General features: G+C 45.4%; 1 protein-coding gene across 8 annotated transcripts in view; it reads right to left on the minus strand.

Annotated features, from left to right (window-relative positions):
* TSPAN4 (tetraspanin 4) overlaps positions 1 to 19,932 on the minus strand; it is a 506,481-nt gene that overhangs the window by 376,855 nt on the left and 109,694 nt on the right. For 6 of the 8 annotated variants that reach the window (XM_077931590.1, XM_077931619.1, XM_077931611.1 and 3 more), the window contains one exon: positions 18,122 to 18,198. The exons of the other annotated variants lie outside the window; for them this stretch is intronic. Coding sequence is in view for 1 of the 6 variants with exons in the window: in XM_077931595.1 (XP_077787721.1) it covers positions 18,122 to 18,198 (77 nt within the window). In the remaining 5 variants the exon portion in view is untranslated. The remainder of the gene's footprint in view (positions 1 to 18,121; positions 18,199 to 19,932) is intronic. 8 annotated transcript variants of the gene reach the window in all.

Here is a 19,932-nt window from a genome sequence, read left to right on the forward strand (position 1 = left end):
ATTTATAATTACACACCACTAACCTCCAGTCACAGCAATTCCTCTTGTCTTGTCAGGTGTTCAATGCGCTTCCATTGCAACATTACTAACAGGGCACTCATTCCATTATCATCCCAGTAAAGGGGTGTTTGCAAGTGTTTGTAGTCTTAAACAAACCCTACAAACCAATTTGACCAGAAGCAGCAGTGGGATGAAATAATTGAGTGCGTACACTAAAAAGTAATTACGCTCTCTCATCAACAACTCTGCTTCGAAAAAACCAGTACAGGCAGCCCCCACTTATGTGCCATCAACTCAGAGGTGCCGTATATAAACATGGGCCAGGAAATAAACATAGACAGAGAGCGCATGCTGAAGACCTTCCCTGCTACTCGAAGAGGACATCCGTGAGGGCGGAGGAAGCCCCAGAGAGACCAGAGGCACAGCGGGGCTTTGTTTAGGCTGCTTAGTCTCCCCTGCCTAACAGCTAGTGCACAAAGTAGCGCAGCAGCAGCCACTTTCCCGCGTGTGCTCCAGCCTCCAGCCATCCCCAGAACTTCGGCTCTAGATATTTTGGTCTGGACTGGAGACAGAGCAGGAGAGATAGCTGGAAAGGCTTTTTTGAGGGTGCTCCCCACTTATGCAATTTTCACTTGTGCACGCAAGGGCTTGGAAGGTAACCCCCATGTAAGTGGGGGGGATGCCTTAAGTGCCCTTCTCCAGTAACAGCTGAGGGACTTGTGGGGTGACCAAAGAAATATGATTGAAATCCACTTTTCAGGAATATATGACTCAGTCCTGAAACACGTGCAGATTTTCCTTTTCCTTGAACTAGAGCTTTGGAGATGTGGAATGATTGAAATTTCTAATGTAAAAGGGAAATAAATTTGTAGACTATGTTTATGCAACACAAGATGTGAGAAGAAAGGCATAAGACCAACACACTTTATCTTCAGGTCACCTTTAAGATTATAATCCATCTTGACACTGAGACACAGTTCACTTTCCAGTTTAAGGCGATTTATCATTTTGCTAAAATCACTGCCGCATGAAGAAAATATACTCTGAAAATATTTATTTGCAGCCTTTTGCATAATCATTTGCAATGACTGATGTGCCATAAGAAGTCATAAAGCTCTGTTTCGATTGGACAGAAGTTCAAACTCCTTTCCAAATCTAGAAGCTGCCGGTGTCACTGAAGGATAAATTATTCAACATACTAAATCTTAATCATAAATGTATTATTCAATTTATTAAACTTCAATGTATCTAATTTACGTTTATTGTCACCAGCTATATAAAATTATCAGAGGGCTGGCGATACTGATGCATTAATTTATTTCCGCAGCTAAAATGCACAAAGCACGTAATACCAGCACTAAAAATTGGAGAAAGATTAAAATACTAAGTGAAAGATTATGTCAATTGAAAGAATTGCCCAGTGCTGTTTTACTCAAACCAAAATGCCATTTGAAATATAAGCTTAAAAACCATTTCCTGGAGATGTTTCAGAGAAAGGTGCACCATAACAAAGGAGTAGCCACATGATGACTTTGTACACACCTTGGGAAGTTATAATTGCATAGATGGCATTGTTAAGATGGCATTATGTCAGCCTTGATGATCACAGTGTGATGTGAAGAAATAAGTGACCTTTAAGGAATTCAGGGTTCTATAATCAGCAACAAACACAGAGCTTTCATACAAGAAAAATGGTGTTAATTCAGTGCAAGCTGGAAACCAGCATAATGTCCACCCTTGGTGGGTAAGATGCTTGGCACCTGTGGGAACATGATAAACCTAGACTCGGCGCTTTCTTCTGTGGTCAGTGAAGTCTAAACCCCACAATGTCCACAAAACCTGGCAACCATCATTATCTTGATTTTGTCCAGATCCAGTTTTAATAATCCTATTCTCCTCCAGCTGTGGTGATATACTGATTTAATAGCATACTATACCCTACACACTATGGGGTTTCATAACTATACAAGGACACCGCATGCAAGATCTCATTCAGATACACAAACAGGGCAGGACTGGAGGGCCAGGTAGAGCCCATGGGACCCTGTGGGGAAAGTCCTGAACAAATTGCAACCACTGGTCATAATAAACTCTTGGTTTTCTTTTTCCAGGGAAGATGGCCCCGTGAAAACCTGACAGGTTTTGCTGTTCTGCTACACCATCAGCAGTGAAGATGATTAAAAATCAACAAAGAATAATTTCCTCCCACTTGACTACCAGTGTAGAGAAGCTACCAAGGCTGCAGTCAATCCTTCTAAGTTTAAATCAGTTTCCACACACTCCTTAGCTTCTGGGGCTATCTCCCACTGCAGCTACCTATGTTTTCTCCCAATCTGAAAGTAAACTTTAGAAAAGAAAGCACAAGCATCTCTGCCATTCTACTACCTCTGGCATTTCTCCTATAATGAAGCACATCAATATACCACTATCCACTGTTATCACCAATGGGATACCATGAGCAGGAATATTACTAGAATATATCAGATGGAACTATAACTTCCCTGACTGACATAATCAAGACCCACTGAGTGGGAGGATGCCATCAGGACACTTGATCAAGGACCAGGGCTTTTCATGCCTGGGACGATTTGGGGCTATTACAGGACTTAGACCCCCAGATATTTGTTTTATCTCTGGAGACATGATAATGTGTACTTCCATAACACACAGCCTATGGTAAGGCTCTTAGCTCATGACATTAAGAAGTTCTGCTTCCAGAGTATGTAGAGACAAAGGAGGAATGCGAGCGTCAAAGCTATGAGAAAAAAAACAAGTTACTTGCACAATAACAGCATAATTCTGAGTATGAAATTCCATCAAGCAATGCCAAGGATTTTCACAACTTTCCAGCCATAATCCTTTATCTTTCTATGGATCAAGAACATACTCAGAAACATAGCGATAAATGGCAGCAACAATCTCATTGTAACACTGAGCAGGCACATTTAGTCTCTGCAAATGAAAATTGTTAAGGGGTTCCTCGGACCATCAAGTTATCTGTATAAAGCCCATTATAGAAGTATCTCTGACAGTCAAAATCTCCTAGAAGTTTTCCTGAAAAGGATGGTACGTGGCTTTTCTGGGAGGTGGGGGAAGGGACAGAGGGCCCTTCCCCCACCTCCTGGAAAAGCCCCCAAGAGCCGCGCTCCCTTTAAAGAGCCACACGGAGTGTGTGTGCAGCTCTTGGGGGCTTTTCCCCGAGGAGGGAGAAGGGCAACCCATCTCGTGCGCGGCTCGTGAAAAGGAGCGCTGAGCAGAGCCTGGGATGCATACAGGCTCTGCTCAGCGCTCCCTTTAAATAATTTTTTTTTCTTGCATTCCCCCTCTAAAAACTAGGTGTGTCTTATGGAGCAAAAAATACGGTAATTTCTTGAAGGTTTCTCTTTTCCTGTCTTTTTGGGTCTGACAGTTTAAAAAAGGATGCCTTGTTAAACAAAGCATGCTTAATATTCTCCAGCATGCCTTCAATCTGCCCCAAGTCAGCAAGCTGCAACACAAACACCCTTCTTATTGCAAGACTAAGGATGTCCTTCATGGTGGACCAGCTTACATACCTTCACACAACCTATAGTGGGCAAGTTTAATAGTTGCCCTGTTCCAGTTGTAACATGGTTACTGCCATTTTCCTTACAATGAGCCACCACCTCCAATTCAAAAATCTTATATGTCAACTAATTTAACTGTTTCAGCTCTCAGAGTCAGCCCAAGGCACTTTGCTGCCCAGGGCAAAGGACAAGATGCTGTGCCATGCCCCATCCATGCGCCGATGATAATCTGACTGGTGGTCGACTCTTTCTTCAACACTGTCTCTTCAGCAGTGTGCCCTTCTGCCCCTGAAGGAAACAAGTTACCTTAAGGAGTGCAGGTGGCACAAACAACTTGATTCTCCCAACACCTCACCACCACTCCCAGCCACCTCACCCTACCTAATGTTAGAGGCAGCCCTGATTATGCAAGGTCTTATTTTCAAGTCTCTGAAGAGCAATAAGCCATCAGCTTTTTTTCTCTCCAGGAAAGTTTTAGAGAAACTTAGACAAGGTGAAAAATGTACAGAGAGTAATCAGCATATATACACAAAGGAAAGTCACCACATAGATGACAAATAATTCCTTGCAATATCTTGCTATTATGTACCAAACTGTGCGTATCATTAATAAATTATGGCAATGCTCTACCCATGGCTATGATCTACCTACACTGTCAGAGGCAAGATATCTCGGCATACCAATTGCTGAGAATCACAAGTGGGGAGAGAAGCTGATGCACTCAGGTGCTGCTTATGGGCTTCCTACAGGCACCTGGTTGGCCACTGGGAGAACCAAATGCTGAACTAAATGGGACTTGGAGAAAGGAATGAGGCACAATCACCAGGATATTGGGGTCATGTACATACATGCATGCTGTATGCATCTTTAGACACAATAACTCCACTAAGTTCCATATGCCAGCAAGGCAAGCCAGCTGTGACCACAAAGAAAATAGCCAAGGGAATATGTATTTCACAACTTCAGATAGTGGTTTGGGAAAACTGATAACTTGGACCAGATCCCTATGCAACCAGACTGTCAAACTCTGCTAGTATTCACCCAACTAGAATAAGGAACCAGCCACGCTTTTAGTAAGCATCACTGGTGGCATCGGAGGCTGCATTCGCACAGTAACTTATTCCATTTCTCTAACTGTTAATTTCGGCATTATATCTGGGCCTTCATGTGACATCAAAGCCACTTCCATAAATCTACCAGAATATAGCTGAAATTTAACATTCATTTCTGTATTAATTGCTTCCAGAAAAAAAATCCACCTGCAACCACATTAATCCAGAAAATTGTGGGGTGTAAAGTGATGAAATTTGGGGTGGTACACCAGCACACAGTTCTTTCCTGCCCTTTTCATGGGTGAATTATGGGGAAACAGAAGCACACATGTGCGGAGAGTAGTGATGCTGTCCAATGGTGTTCAACTGTTGCGTCGCATCAAGCCCACTGGTGTGAGTGAAATTTAGCATGACATGCTGGTGTATCTTTCAAAAAGCCACAGTTCAGTAATGCAACAGGCACTTCAGGAACGTTAGAAAATGGAACAGAAGTGCTAGCATTATAGTCAAGAAAACTAATGCACTATTCTCTGCAACTGAATGCACTCTAAGACCAGGTTTCGGGGCAGGGGCATACACTCTTAATATTTTTCATTAGACAGCCTGAGGGAAGCTAATTCTGTGCTTCACACAGAAAATGAATTTCAGGAAATATGACTATTTCCTTATCTCCCTACCCTGTTTTTGGCGAGGTTTAGAGAACCGGGGAAGGTTGCAAGGGATGAGAGGGGCTCCATACAGCTGGTCGCCCAAACAGAAAGCAGAGCGCACTGCCAAGATGGTATGTGCCAGTCATCAGGATTCTAATTGGCACCAACAGGGCTGTGGCAACGGAAGCTCACATCTCAGCTGTCAGCACCTGCAGGCATTGCTTCAGGGGAACAGCCTGGAGAAGCCCACTGCTAAGAACCTCATAGTAGGTGGTGGAGAGTTTGGGAGTCATTTTTAGCTACGTGCAGATGCCTGAATCACATATTTGAATGGGGGTGGGGTGGGGACAGGGGGGAAATGATTCTGCTTTTCTAGACTATGCTTCCAAAACCATCACTTTAGGTAATTTACATTTAAATGGAATTTGTTCATGGAGATTATTTTGCTAGTCATATTGCATACCGCTCTCCTCCTCCACCCATCTCCTGCTCTTCACAGAAGTACTCAAAAGTTGTAGCTTAGAAATCTCCCCTCTTCCTCTGTACTTTTAAAGGAAATGAATAGTGATTCTTAATATACATTGCCTAAATTTGCACATTTTCTGCATTTCCCCCAACCGTGTTCTCTCCCACAGTACTTCCCCCTCACTTGGATGATCAATACAGCCGACAACCTAGGAGGAGACTGAATTCCAATCCACTGCAAGAGCTTCATTAAGGTCTGCTGGCGTGAACAACACATAAGGCCAATGTGACTACAGAAGTGGGATGTTTCTTTCTCAGCTGCTGGACTAGATGGAGAAATGAAAAATGCAGCCGTCAATTTCTGTGTCTTCCTTTGAAGCTGATACTCTCCAAAGTACTGGGCCAGATCCGCAACTAGTAGAAGAAAGCAGCAGAGCTTGAGTCAATTCACTAACTGGGTGCCACGGGCGATATTAAGAGACAGAAACCCTAACGTCTCCTTTTCAGCTTTATGTTTTTCAAACGTACATTAGGGAACTAGACCTTTAGGTTTTCACAAAGATACATGTTCCTGATTATGACATGAATGTATGAGGCTGTCTGATACAGAGTCAACCCAATGGTATACCTTGCCCACTAAGGGCAGCTCTGCCAGTGATTCAGTTTGGCTCTTCTTCCTGCAAAGGATGTGTTATGCACTAAGCCATTGCTTCTGTGTGTACACACACACACACACACACACACGTAATGAGTGTAATAGGCTCCTCTTATAGAGCATCTCAGGAGAAGGATCTGTTAGTAATTGAACAGCAATTAAAGATTTATGTTTCCTTTGAACAGATTTTCCCCAAAGCATTTGGTGTATTCATTTTTTTTAAAGAAGAAGAAAAAAAACAACATTATTGCTTCACCAATGTATTGTGCAGGCATTTATCTGAACCAGCATTTATCAGTTTTAGAAGGGGGGAAACTGGGGGGGGGGGCAGTTTGGCCCTAGCATTTTCTTCACTTAATCCTTAAAACACACGCCTCTTTATCTAGACCTTAACTTTTCTTCTTAAATGTGAAGGGGGGGGGGGGAGGTAAAAGCACCAATCATGAATAAGATCTGGCCATAAAATGCAAAACTAGGAGAAATCAGCTTTGGGGAAATGTGTACAGATAAGGAAGATATACAGAACAATCAAGCATGCAGCTTCAGTAAATGACAGAAAGAAAAATATTGCCTGGAGAGTTAGCCAAGAAGGTTAGCGTTACAAAGCAAAAGAATATTGGTTATGACAAAGGAAAGATTCTTGAATATAAAAACTCCTTCACTCAGAAGAGAAGGAGGAATTTAAATGGTTCCAAAGAGGGAATTAAGTACTGTAATAGGGTAGGACCACAAAGAAGAAACTGAGTTTGGATGGGGAGAGAGGAGGGAAAGACTCCCTCCCCCCTTTTCAAAGCATTAGCTTTATATTTTTCCTTGGATGAATGTTGCCTTAATGAAGACTTCATTCTTCCTTTTTCACTTGGTTTCTAGGGAAATAGAATCCCGACATATAGGAATGAGAACAGTGCCGTATACGGTGCTAGAATATACAGGCTTTTATTCTACAGACAGAGTCACTCCTGCCTGCCACTTGAAATACCCCCTCCCACAATCGGAGGATTGTTGAAGTGAATGAAGGGGGAAATTGCATGCTTCTCTACTCCATGTGGTTCGACTTGCCCATTGCTGGAATATTTTGAGTGAGAAGCATAAAAACGTCCTATTTTTCAGACTTTTCTAGTAATCAGGCTGTCTCAGATGATGTGCATACCAAATTTCTGCTTTTCATGTATTCAAGCGCCTTAACAATTTTGATAACTCCACAAGACCATTGCATCTTAATATACAATTCCTTTTTGGCTTCTAAAATCAATCTGCTTTTATCAAAGATACACAAACAATGGGTGAATTCTCAAGGCATACTCACAAGTTGTCTGGGGTGGGGAACTCGGCTCATAACACTTGGCCAGAGACATTCATGATTCCCTCGGTGTGCATATCAATGTGTGTGTTGTGGGCAGTGCAATACACACATGAAGGATGCACAGCCTACAATTCTAGTTATCAGCATCCTCCCTTTCAGTTTTGCATGTAAGCTTCAAACAAAGAGCATAGGAATATATTGATCATTAGACTTATTTTTAGTTCTAAGTAACAACAACAGGTCAACACCAGAGATAGGATGCTGCCGGGGGGGGGAGGAAGCAGAGTCTGCAGAAGGTACTCAGTCCACCTGACTGACTGGGGTTGTTTTCATATCCCTCCTCTCTCCAGATCACAACAAAGGGTTGTATCCAATTGTGATGGGATGATGAGCTGCTTGTGCGTAAAAGCGTAGTCCCTCAGAGTCTGTGCACGTTCACAAACCTCTGTCTGTGACGGAGCCCCTCAGACATGACTGCTCTAGTCACTTGCAGATTCCGACAGTGGTTGCTTTCGGAATCGTTTCCAGCATAAAAGCTCCTTAACGGAAACACGCCTTCTGGACTCACGGCGTGACAGTTTCCGGCGAGGCGTGGGTCTCCCTATGGGAGCTTCAGATACCTCCCCACTGTTCTCGCTGGAAGCGTCTCTGAGCCCTCCCTCCTGCTCGCATTCCCTCAGAGATCCACTCCTCCCCCGGCTGGTTCCTGCTTCAGCTGTTGAGTCTCTCCCAGCCTCCCTGAGTCCCTCCACCACCTGTTCCTCCGATGGCAGTTCCCTGACATCCACCTCCCCTCCAGGGCCCCCTTCACTCCCTCCCGTTTCCTCTCCTCTGGGAGGTGAGGAGGTAAAACCCCAAAAGGAATCTTCTTCATCTTCAGACGTCTCGAACATTTCCCTCCATCGGTCGCCGTCCCGGCTCGCTGAATCCTCCTCCTCCTCGGACTCTGTGAACCCCTCCAACTCCTCTTCTTCGTTGGTGGTGGCAAAGTATTCCCTCCGGAACCTCGCTACAGGCTGAGGCTTGCGTGGGAACCTCTGATGAAAAGTTTCTATTAAAACCTCGTCATTGACATCCTCTGCCCTGACCCAGGTGTTTTCCGACTCCGGTTCCCCTTCCCACATTACCAAATACTCTACTTGATCTCCCTTCCACCTGGAATCGAGGATCTCCGCTACATGGTAGCTTTGTTCCCTTTCCTCCATTGCTGGTCCCCGAGTGACCCTCCCTTCTCTGTCCCCTTTATACAGTGACAGCAATGACCTGTGGAAAACTGGGTGCAGCTTCATGTGGTTCGGTAACCGGAGTCTGAAAGCCACTGGGTTGACCTGTTGTGTGATTTCAAATGGGCCCAATCTTTTGGGTCTTAACTTTTTACAACCCCCTTTGAAGGGTAACCCTTGGGTTGACAGCCACACTTGGTCCCCCACCCTAATGGTTTCACCTTCTCTCCTGTGTTTGTCTGCCTGCCTCTTATATTCCTCCTTGGCCCTGTCTAAGTTAAGTTGGAGCTGGCGATGGATCGCTTCCATTTCTTCTACGAACTGTTCGGCAGCTGGAACGCTCCATCTCTCCCCTTCCCCCCCTGGGAAAGCCCTGGGATGGCACCCGTAATTAGCCAAAAAGGGGCTCATCCCCGTGGACACGTTCTCCGCATTGTTGTAGGCAAATTCCGCCAATGCCAACTTCTCCACCCAATCATTCTCTCTGTCATTGACATAACACCTCAAATATTGCTGGAGGATGCCATTGGCTCTTTCCGCCTGCCCATTGGTCTCAGGATGCCGGGCAGTCGAGAAATTAACCTCTACCTGCAGTAAGCTCATGAGCTTCCTCCAGAACCTGGAAGTAAATTGTTTCCCTCGGTCAGAAACCACCCTCAAGGGGGCGCCATGCAACCTAAACACATTTTCTACAAACAATTTAGCTGTTTCTTCTGCCGTGACAGCATGTGAGCAGGCTATAAAGTGTGCCATTTTGGTTAACAGGTCTACCACAACCATGATGGCTGTTTTCCCTCTGGACCTTGGCAGATCAGTCATAAAATCTATGGCCACTGCTTCCCATGGTCTTTCTGGTGTGGGTAGCGGTTCTAATAACCCTGCCGGCGCCCGCCTTTCCCCTTTGGCTCGCTGGCATTGGTCACAACTCCTCACATACTCCCGCACGTCTTCCCTGACCTTGGGCCACCAAAATTCCCTGGTCACCAGCCACATGGTTCTGTGTTGCCCAAAATGCCCCGCTGTGGGGCTATCGTGCAGCTGCTTGAGTACCTTCCCCCTCAACTCTCCTTCAGGTATATATAACGCTCCCTTGTAGTACAACGCCCCGTTTCTCTCCTCAAAACCTCCGGGTTTATCTCCCTCCCTCCTGAGTCCCCTGAGTTTGTCCTGGGCATATTCATCATTCTCCGTCCCCTCTACCAGTTCTCTTTGCCCCACCAATGCCGCCCCGCACACCCAGCGGTCCTCTGGAATGACATGTCTTTCTTCGGGTGCTCCCTCCCCCTCCAAATATTCAGGTTTGCGTGAGAGAGCGTCCGCCCTAACGTTCTCTGGGCCTGGCACGTAACGAATCTCAAAGTTAAATTTGGAGAACTCCTGGGCCCACCTCAACTGCCGTTGGTTGAGCACTCGTGCCGTTCTCCAATACTCTAGGTTCTTGTGGTCAGTGCACACTTGCACCTTATGTTGTGCCCCAATTAGCAGGTGCCTCCATCTCCGAAAAGCCTCATGAATAGCAAGAAGTTCTCGATCGTACACCGTGTAGTTCCTCTCGGATTTGTTCAGCTTTCGCGAGAAAAAGGCACACGGCCTCCACTCTGACTCCTCCTTCCCTGGCTGCAGAAGAAGCACCGCCCCTATGGCTCTGTCTGATGCGTCCGTTTCGACTCTCATCTTTTTTTGTAAATCCACATGCAGAAGTTGTTCTTCAGAGGCGAAGGCCCTTTTTAGCTCCTCAAAAGCTCGCTCCGCCTCCTCAGTCCAAACGAATTTCTTCTTACTGCTGAGACAGTCCGTAATGGGCGCCGTCAGGTGGGCAAAGTTTCGGATGAACTTACGATAAAAGTTCCCAAACCCTAGGAACCTCTGCACATCCTTCTTTGTTTTGGGTGTTTTCCATTCCAGCACTGCCTGGACCTTGCCGGGATCCATGGCCAATCCCTTGTCTGACAGGCGGTACCCCAGGAACTCCACCTCCTTGGTATGAAACTGACACTTCTCCAGTTTCACCCACAGCCGGTTGGCTAGCAGCCTGCTCAACACTTCTCTGACGTCTCTTACATGTTGCTCCTCATTCTCAGAGTACACCAACACGTCATCTAGGAAGGCCACACAATTCTTGTAAAGCAAAGGCCCTAGTACGTGGTTCATCAGCGATTGAAAGCACGCCGAGCCTGCTTGTAATCCAAATGGCATAACGAGATATTCAAATGCCCCCAAAGGGGTGAACATGGTGGTTTTCCATTCATCCCCTTTCCTTATACGTATCAGGTTGTACGCCCCCCTTAGGTCCAGCTTTGTAAAAATCTTTCCCTTCCGCACCCTGTTCAAAATGTCATCAATCCTGGGCATGGGGAAAGCCAGGGGCTCTGACACTGCGTTCAGGGCCCTAAAGTCACACACAAGTCTCGGCTTGTCCGTGTTTTTTTTATCCACAAAAAACACTGGGCTACCTCCCACCGCTCTTGACTCTCTGATGAAACCTCTCTTCAGGTTTTTGTCAATAAACTCTCTTAGCACCTGTATCTCTCTGTCTGACATGGCATACAACTTGCCTACAGGGAGCTGTGCCCCAGGCAGTAAATTGATTTGACAATCAAAGGGTCTATGCGGTGGTAATTGGTCAGCTTCCCTTTCGCTGAACACGTCGCTGAGATCTGCATATTGTCGTGGTACCTTCACTTTCTCCGTTACTTCCGTCCCTGCTAGGGTAGCTTGGGCTCCTGCTGAACCCTTTCCCTCCTTGCAGTGTTCTAAGCAATGTGCGGAGCCAAAGGAAACCACTCTCTGATGCCAGCCCACCAGCGGATCATGTAACGCCAGCCAGCTCATCCCCAAAATAATGGGAGCCCCTCCCAAGGTGGCCACATTAAACGCTATCAGTTCTGTGTGCCTTGCCACCTTCATTATCATTGGGACGGTCTGCAAGCTGACTTCTCCTCCCAACAGTTCCCTGCCATCGATCGTGGTTACCTGCAGGGGATTGCTTAAAGGGATCGTCCGTATCTGGTGTTCAGCTGCAAACTCTTTGCTCATGAAATTGCAGGAGCTGCCTGAGTCCAACAGCGCCTTTATCTTTAGAGGGTATCCGTTTTGCAACTCTAGTGACACTTCTATCACTAGGGCAGGTTTAGGAGGTTCTGGCGTGGGCACTTTCACTGCTCTTTGGCCTGGCTGCTGTGCCCCGACGGTGGCAGCCAGGCGTTGGCTTTTACTTGCTCCGGTATTTCCTCCACTCCTCCCTCCACAGCCCCCACCATCCCTTGCCATTCCTTCCTCTGGGGGCAGACTCTGGCAAAGTGACCTGGCTGTTGGCAGAGATAGCATTTCCGGGCGCCTTTTCCCTCCTTCTTCCCCCCTTCACTGGGTTTTGAAACTGCGCGCGCGCGCGCTGTTCCGATTTCCATCGGCTCTGCCGGCGGGAAAGCTGGCTCTGGAATGTCTGGAATGCGGAACTCCTTGCAACGTTCCCCCTCCCCTTCCCGCCTCTCCAAAGCTCTCGCCTCCTGGCGCGCTCCTATGGTCAGCGCAGATTTGGTCAGCTGATCCATAGAATCCGCCCTGGGCCCCCGGGAAAGCTCATCTTTCACCGCCGAAGCAAGACCTTCTTCAAAAAGCATTTGAATGGGTTCCGTCGATAAGTCCCACCCCAATCTGTGCACCAGCATGGTGAATTCAGTCCAGTACTCACGGACAGATCGGCTTCCCTGCTTACAAGCCATTAGCTGTCTGCGCACCACTCCCTTCTCAATATCGCTGGAAAACATGAGATCCATTGCACGAAAGAACTTCATTGTATCCTTTAGGATGTCATTATGCGTTGCCATCAGGGGCCGAACCCAGTCCCGCGCCCCCTTTTCAAGATGCCCAATCACGAAAGCCACTCGCGATTCCTCGTCAGGGAATTCCTCAAACTGCACATTGAGAGCATATTGCATCTCTGTTCTAAAGGCATGGTAGTCCTTGGGGTCCCCCCCCCAAACTTCTGCACCAATCCTGGTACCTTTCTGGTGAACTGGGTGGTTTTCCCCTTCTTGTCTGCATCCTGCGCCCTTCTCTCCTCAAGCCTCGCCGTCTGCAGCGCCAGTTGGATCTCCAACGCTCGGTACCTTTCTTCCAAGCTTGGACCAGCTCCAACCCCTGCTTCTCCGGTTCCGGCTGGATCACTCATGATGCCTTTTCCTGCACCAGCAGCTTACAAAGACTGTCGGAATGCTGTGATGGGATGATGAGCTGCTTGTGCGTAAAAGCGTAGTCCCTCAGAGTCTGTGCACGTTCACAAACCTCTGTCTGTGACGGAGCCCCTCAGACATGACTGCTCTAGTCACTTGCAGATTCCGACAGTGGTTGCTTTCGGAATCGTTTCCAGCATAAAAGCTCCTTAACGGAAACACGCCTTCTGGACTCACGGCGTGACAGTTTCCGGCGAGGCGTGGGTCTCCCTATGGGAGCTTCAGATACCTCCCCACTGTTCTCGCTGGAAGCGTCTCTGAGCCCTCCCTCCTGCTCGCATTCCCTCAGAGATCCACTCCTCCCCCGGCTGGTTCCTGCTTCAGCTGTTGAGTCTCTCCCAGCCTCCCTGAGTCCCTCCACCACCTGTTCCTCCGATGGCAGTTCCCTGACACCAATGAAGATTTTGCACTAACGGAGCAACTTCTACTCATACAACAAAACTCTCCTCCACCCTACACACCTTCACATTTGCTCGGGGGGGGGGGGTCTCCCCGATCCTCCAGGGCAGATCTGAGGTGGGCAGGGGGAGGGAAAGTTGGAGGGAAAGTTCCAGCAGACAGAGGCCCAAGTCACTGGCACAAGCTAAAAGGCTCTTAGTCTGTGGCATGACACAGCTTTTCCCAGATAGTTAACTAAAGTTAGTATGGTGGACTTGACAGCAGAGGAGAAGGTTTTAGACCAAGAAGCAGTCTGAAAGACCAGTGTAGCTACCGAGACACCTGGGGCCTATGGGGAGGACTATTTTTCCTGACATCTCCCTTTGCTTCCCATAATTGCTGCTGGGAGGTCCAGATTACCTCTGGCAATGGTACAAACAAGTGGCACATCAGAGCTTTGGGGAAAGTTAGAAACGCCATAGCAAGTCTTCCAGGATCAAGTCTTTTTAATGGGCAGCTGCTGGGGAGATCAGGGGCTATGATATTTGTCTTTTATCCTGAATTCCCCATTGTGTTTTATCTTGGGAACTTATTCATCTTGAAGACCATGAATGTGCTTAGGAGGGAATGTGAAAGGATTATGGAGCTAGGAAGGAGCAGCCACCATATTAGTAGTAACAAGCAGGTGGTGATTGGGTTGGGGAAGCAATAACTTTGAATACTTAGTTGCAGTTCTCTCAGCCCTAGGGGTCCTGCTAAGAGACGCCCAGTCATTTAATGGAAAGATGGTCCTATATGATATTATTCTATGGACGACCTATGGCCCACCAGATGTTGTTGGACTCCAGTCATCTCTTGACTATTGGCTGGCTGAGGTTGGTGGCAACTGTAGTCCAGCACCTGGACGGTGACAGCTTCCCCATCCCTGGTGCATACAACCTCTCATCTGATCCTAGAAGAATATGCCAGCCCAGTCTATATTAATGAAATCTAATTAGATGAAGGAATGTGTGTGAACCTCTCCCAGATATGCAGATACAGTAAGAATCAAGGTACACTGTCAAAGAGGGCCCAGGTATTCATGGACCAGACTCTCATGCACATATAAATTAGTGTACATGGAGAATTCCATTAAATCCCACAAGCAGGAGGCTCTCTGGTTGTTATCATTTGATGATGACTAGAAACTGAGCCTTTAGTGTCACCAGCCCAGTCCTGTGGAACACTCTGCCAAAAGAGATTCAGTGGGCACCTTCCATGCCAACTATTAAATGTCTGTTGACAATTTTTCTATTTTGCCAGGCATATACAGACAATTAGGAGTACAACGCCCACAATGGTCTGCTGATGCTTGCTTTTAATTCTTTTGCTTTTTTAACTTTTTATGATTTTATACTATGGTTTGGTTTTATATAGTAATAAACTGCTGCGGTATATTTTTTATGATACAGTGGTATATAAATAAAGACCACTTACATGCACAACAGACTATTGTCAGTCAGTTACCTTTCCTTCCTAAGTTATACTGGGGAAAGGCTTATGATCACAATTTTTTCTAAGGATCAATATCTCACAAAAACAGGACTAGAGTCTGTGAGATTAATGGAGGTGGGGGGGGGGTAAAAAGAAGCACCTGCAACAGGATGTTGTCGTGTGCTGGAAAAGCAGAGCCAGCCAGCTCTGGCAAAGGCTCTCGCCTTTGTTTTATCTGCCTCAAAAGGCAGGCACCTTTTAAAACTTCTTCTGAATCAAGGCAATTAACTTCTGCTCAATGCAAACTCAAAGAAAGCTCAACGGCCTGACTTCAAATGAAACACGGAAAACGAGCCATACATGCCCTAGCACTCTTCAGGTTCAAGTGAGTTTTCGAATTCTTGAAAGCAACCAGGCTCTGTAGCCGGCTTGGGTGAGAAATCGATGGGGGACTTGAAAGCTAGAAAATTAGGACAGACAAAAGGACGGACTTCTTCACATTTAAAAAAAAGCGCAGGGGAAAATTACAGAATTTGCTAGCACAAAATGTAGTAATGGCTGACAATTCGGACAGCTTTAAAAGGAGGCTAGCCAGATTCATGGATGACAAGGCTTTCAATGGCTACTAGTTTTGATGGTTGTATACCACCTCCAATATCAAGAGGTGGTATTCCTCTGAGTATCAGTTGCTGGGAAGCATAAGCAAAAAACTCTGTTGCACTCAAGTCCTTCTTGTAGGCTTCCCATAGTCATCTACTTAGCCACTGTGAGAACAGGATGCTAGGCCGCGTGGGCCTTTGGTCTGCTGCAAAAGGACTCTTCTTATGTTGGTATGCAAGTTGCTTTACTTTCTTGAACTATGTATGCATAAATCAATAAGTAAGGCAAAATTAAAGGTTTAGATATGTGAGCTGCCATTAACAGCTGAAAAAGAAACGTATTATATGGCAAAACTACTTCCATCACCATGGGCACCCATATACCACACAAAATGACATTTGCTATGTTAGAGGAATAGTGGCACATTTACAGAAGGTTATCCTAGTGTCGTACTACCTTTAGAAAGAACTTTTGTTATGGCATTACTGTTCACAAGCAATACATATTACATACGCACGCACGCGCACACACATTTTCCCACATACACACACAATGTCTACTGTAATATATACAATATATAAGCATATATGAATTCTATCTAGGCACAGGGACACTGGGAAGCCAGCTGAGCTTGTGAAAGTGAAGAGAAAACATGGCAGGACAAGACATATTGAAACAGCAAGTGCAGCACATCCTGATATCCCACTGCCTCCCATGTCTCTGCATGTTTCCAAGCTTAAATGTCAGGTGTGCCGATTAAAAACACAGCTCAAAACAGCAACAACCCAGCAGCAGTATAGCAACACCTGTATAAGGAACAATTGAAAGTTGCAAAGTAGCAAGCTAGCATTAGAACTCTTCCTTTAAACTAAACTAAACTAAATGGGGAGAAGAATGAAGGTTTTTGGAAAACCCTAGTTTGCAATGCGGGACAGTCTATAAACTGTGAAAATGCATGTATACTCAAAATTAAGATCCCCTGCATCCATTGGGATTTACTCCCAGGTAAATGAATGCAGGATTCAAGTTACAAGAAAGGAGATTCGCATTAAACATCAGAAAGAGCCTTCTGACTGTAAGAGCTGTTCAACAGTGGAACAGACTCTGTCCAGAGGTTGTGGAGTCTCCTTCATTGGAGGTTTTTAAGCAGAGGTTGGATGGCCATCTCTCATAGATGCTATAAATGATATTCGTGCATTGCAAGGGGTTGGATTATATGACCTTCAGGGTCCCTTTCAACTCTACAATTCTATGGGTTTAGGGGTTTTTATTTGTTTAAAATAAAGGTAACAACCGAAAGGTTAAGGTTTTAATTTATTTTCTTTTTAAATGCTGTAGTCCCATAGAAAAATATAAATTAATATACAAATTATAAATATGGTGTTCTTGTTAGATGGAAACATAGGCATTTCTTACATGGTATTTCATGTATTTATGGGCCTGCACACACATTTGTGGGCACACTCAAATACATTCTCCAGATTCTAGGCAAATACAGCAATGCAGTCCCAAGACTAAGAGGTACTCAACTGGAACTCCAGAAATTCATTTCCAGTTTCCTACACCTCCAGGACTAGTGGCTGAATTCCCTCATTCTATGGCTCTATTCCCAGATGTAAGCTGAAAATGGCCCATCCTTACATTACAAGGGTGTTAGGAAGATGAACGCACAGCGAGGAGTTCAGATCCAAGAGCACTGTAACTCATTGAAGTTTTTTAAATTGACCAAAAGATAGATGGCAATATAAACACAGGGAGCACAGATGTCTGCTGTGTACACTGGAGGAAAACACCACCATTAAACTGCATTTTGAAAGATTTAATGCTTTACGATGGCTCTGTATGTTCCACTGATTTATTGGCTGGAAGAGATCAGAAAACTGACAGAGGTCAATGAATCGTTTCATAAAGGCTAGAAAAAGAGGAAAAAACATTTCCTTAGTATTTTCAAAGGAGGCTAAGAGGATAAATCAGGGACCAAAACCCATGGAATCTCTCAAGAGCCTCTGAAAAGGGGTGAAATCAAAGCATTAACGTTTTGAAGATTTCATAGAACAGAAGTGATAGATGGAAAGAAAAATCTATTAAATGTCTACTATACTGAAGTCATTGCAGGACTATTTCCCTACCGTTTTGCTCCACTTCTTTTTGCTTTGCCCAGTTTTGTTTTAACACTTATAAAGGGAGATGTCTAATCATACATGTTTCATGTCCACCCCGTAAGTTTTTCCCTTATTTTAAGCAAATGATTTGTATTCACATGTGAAGAACGAGAGCACCATTAAAGGTGTCATTATGAAGAACAGCTTTGTTCTAAGAATGATCAAACACATAGGTACATAAATGGCTTCCATTTGAAAGCTGCTAGAACAGACCACCACTAGGAGATTCAAGACAGCAATCTGAATTTCCAACTTTGGTCTTTCCAAGCTGTTCAATAAAAGTTTAAGTGGGTTATTACTGCAGAACAAATATGAAGTAAACAAAATCCTGCTTTTAAAAATACTTTAGCTGCCCTGACTATTATAAAGTTATGGAAACTCACCAGGGTAAAGATGTCTGTGAATGATGTCAGAGACAGCCTCCAAAGGTGCAAGGCAATATTGGTCCTCTCTTGTGCAACTGTTCAAAGAAGAAGGAGGAGAAAGAAGGAAGGAAAGCGGGCATGAGATTAAGACACATGATTTTAACATGGTAATTCTCTAATACAGCAGATGGATGCATCCAGTTTTCACATCTTTTCCCATTATGTTTCTATTCCATGTGCAGCCCTTTATACTAGAGTTGTAACAAACATATTGTTCTCTTACAAAACAAAACAAAATACAAATGAAGTATAGCAGGTCTTGGGCTCCATGATTACTGCAGATGGTGACAGTAGTTATGAAATTAAAAGACGCCTGCTCCTTGGGAGAAAGGCGATGGCAAACTTAGACAGTATCTTAAAAAGCAGAGACATCACCTTGCCAACAAAGGTCCGTATAGTTAAAGCCATGGTTTTCCCAGTAGTGATGTATGGAAGTGAGAGCTGGACCATAAAGAAGACTGATCGCCGAAGAATTGATGCTTTTGAATTATGGTGCTGGAGAAGACTCTTGAGAGTCCCATGGACTGCAAGAAGACCAAACGTATCCATTCTTCAGGAAATCAGCCCTGAGTGCTCACTGCAAGGACAGATTGTGAAGCTGAGGCTCCAATACTTTGGCCACCTCATGAGAAGACAAGATTCCCTGGAAAAGACCATGATGTTGGGAAAGATGGAGGGCACAAGGAGAAGGGGACGACAGAGGACGAGATGGTTGGATGGTGTTCTTGAAGCTACAAACATGAGTCTGACCAAACTGCGGGAGGCAGTGGAAGACAGGAGTGCCTGGCGTGCTCTGATCCATGGGGTCACGAAGAGTCGGACACGACTAAACAACAACAACAACAATAAAAGGGAGGGCCTTTTTAGTAGTGGGTCCCCAGTTGTGGAATACCCTCCCAGCTTGGTGTACGGAGCCAGCATGGTGTAGTGGTTAAGAGTGGTGGACTCATAATCTGATGAACCAGATTCGCATCCCCGCTCCTCCACATGCAGCTGCTGGGTGACCTTGGGCCAGTCACACTTCTTTGAAGTCTCTCAGCTCCACTCACCTCACAGAGTGTTTGTTGTGGGGGAGGAAGGGAAAGGAGATTGTTAGCCGCTTTGAGACTCCTTAAGGGGAGTGAAAGGTGGGCTATCAAGTCCAAACTCTTCTTCTTTTTCTCCCTAGAGAGACTCACCTGGCAACTACAATGCAGCATTTTTAGTGCCATGAGAATATATTTTCATTTCCCCCTGGATTGTCTATCTTTTAGTACTTTTACCATCCTTTCCAGTTACAGTGCAATCTGTTCCTGGTTTTCCTCTACTTTTATTTTCACAGCATCATCATGTGTAAAGTTACCCTAAGAGGTCCTAGTTTCAAAACAGAACTGTGCCATCCCTGTCAATAAAGGATGATATTCTCATCAAGGAAAGTTTGTTCATAGCATATTAGAAGGAGTACATGCCTAAGTATTTACAAAAGAATATCCCTCTCTCCAGCCTCCCTGCTTGCCAAGCTCCTGGGCCTCTGATCCCCTTGTCTACCTGTCTGCATTCCTGCTTGAATTTCCCAAAATCACTGTTGTAGCTTCCTTGACACAGACCCTGGCCCTACTGGGCTACATATATGTGGCCCAAACATCCAGTGTTTTCCTCTGAGCCCTCCTCTGAGATATGCTCAGCTCTTATCTCAGGTTCCAATCCTGGCAGCTCTTGCATTTCCATCACTCTGCATGCCTGGCAAATTTCAGCCCACCAAAGAAAACAGTCTTCAGCTTTGGCACCTC

This window comes from Podarcis muralis, chromosome 1, assembly GCF_964188315.1.
Source record: "Podarcis muralis chromosome 1, rPodMur119.hap1.1, whole genome shotgun sequence".
Taxonomy (NCBI): Eukaryota; Metazoa; Chordata; class Lepidosauria; order Squamata; family Lacertidae; genus Podarcis; species Podarcis muralis.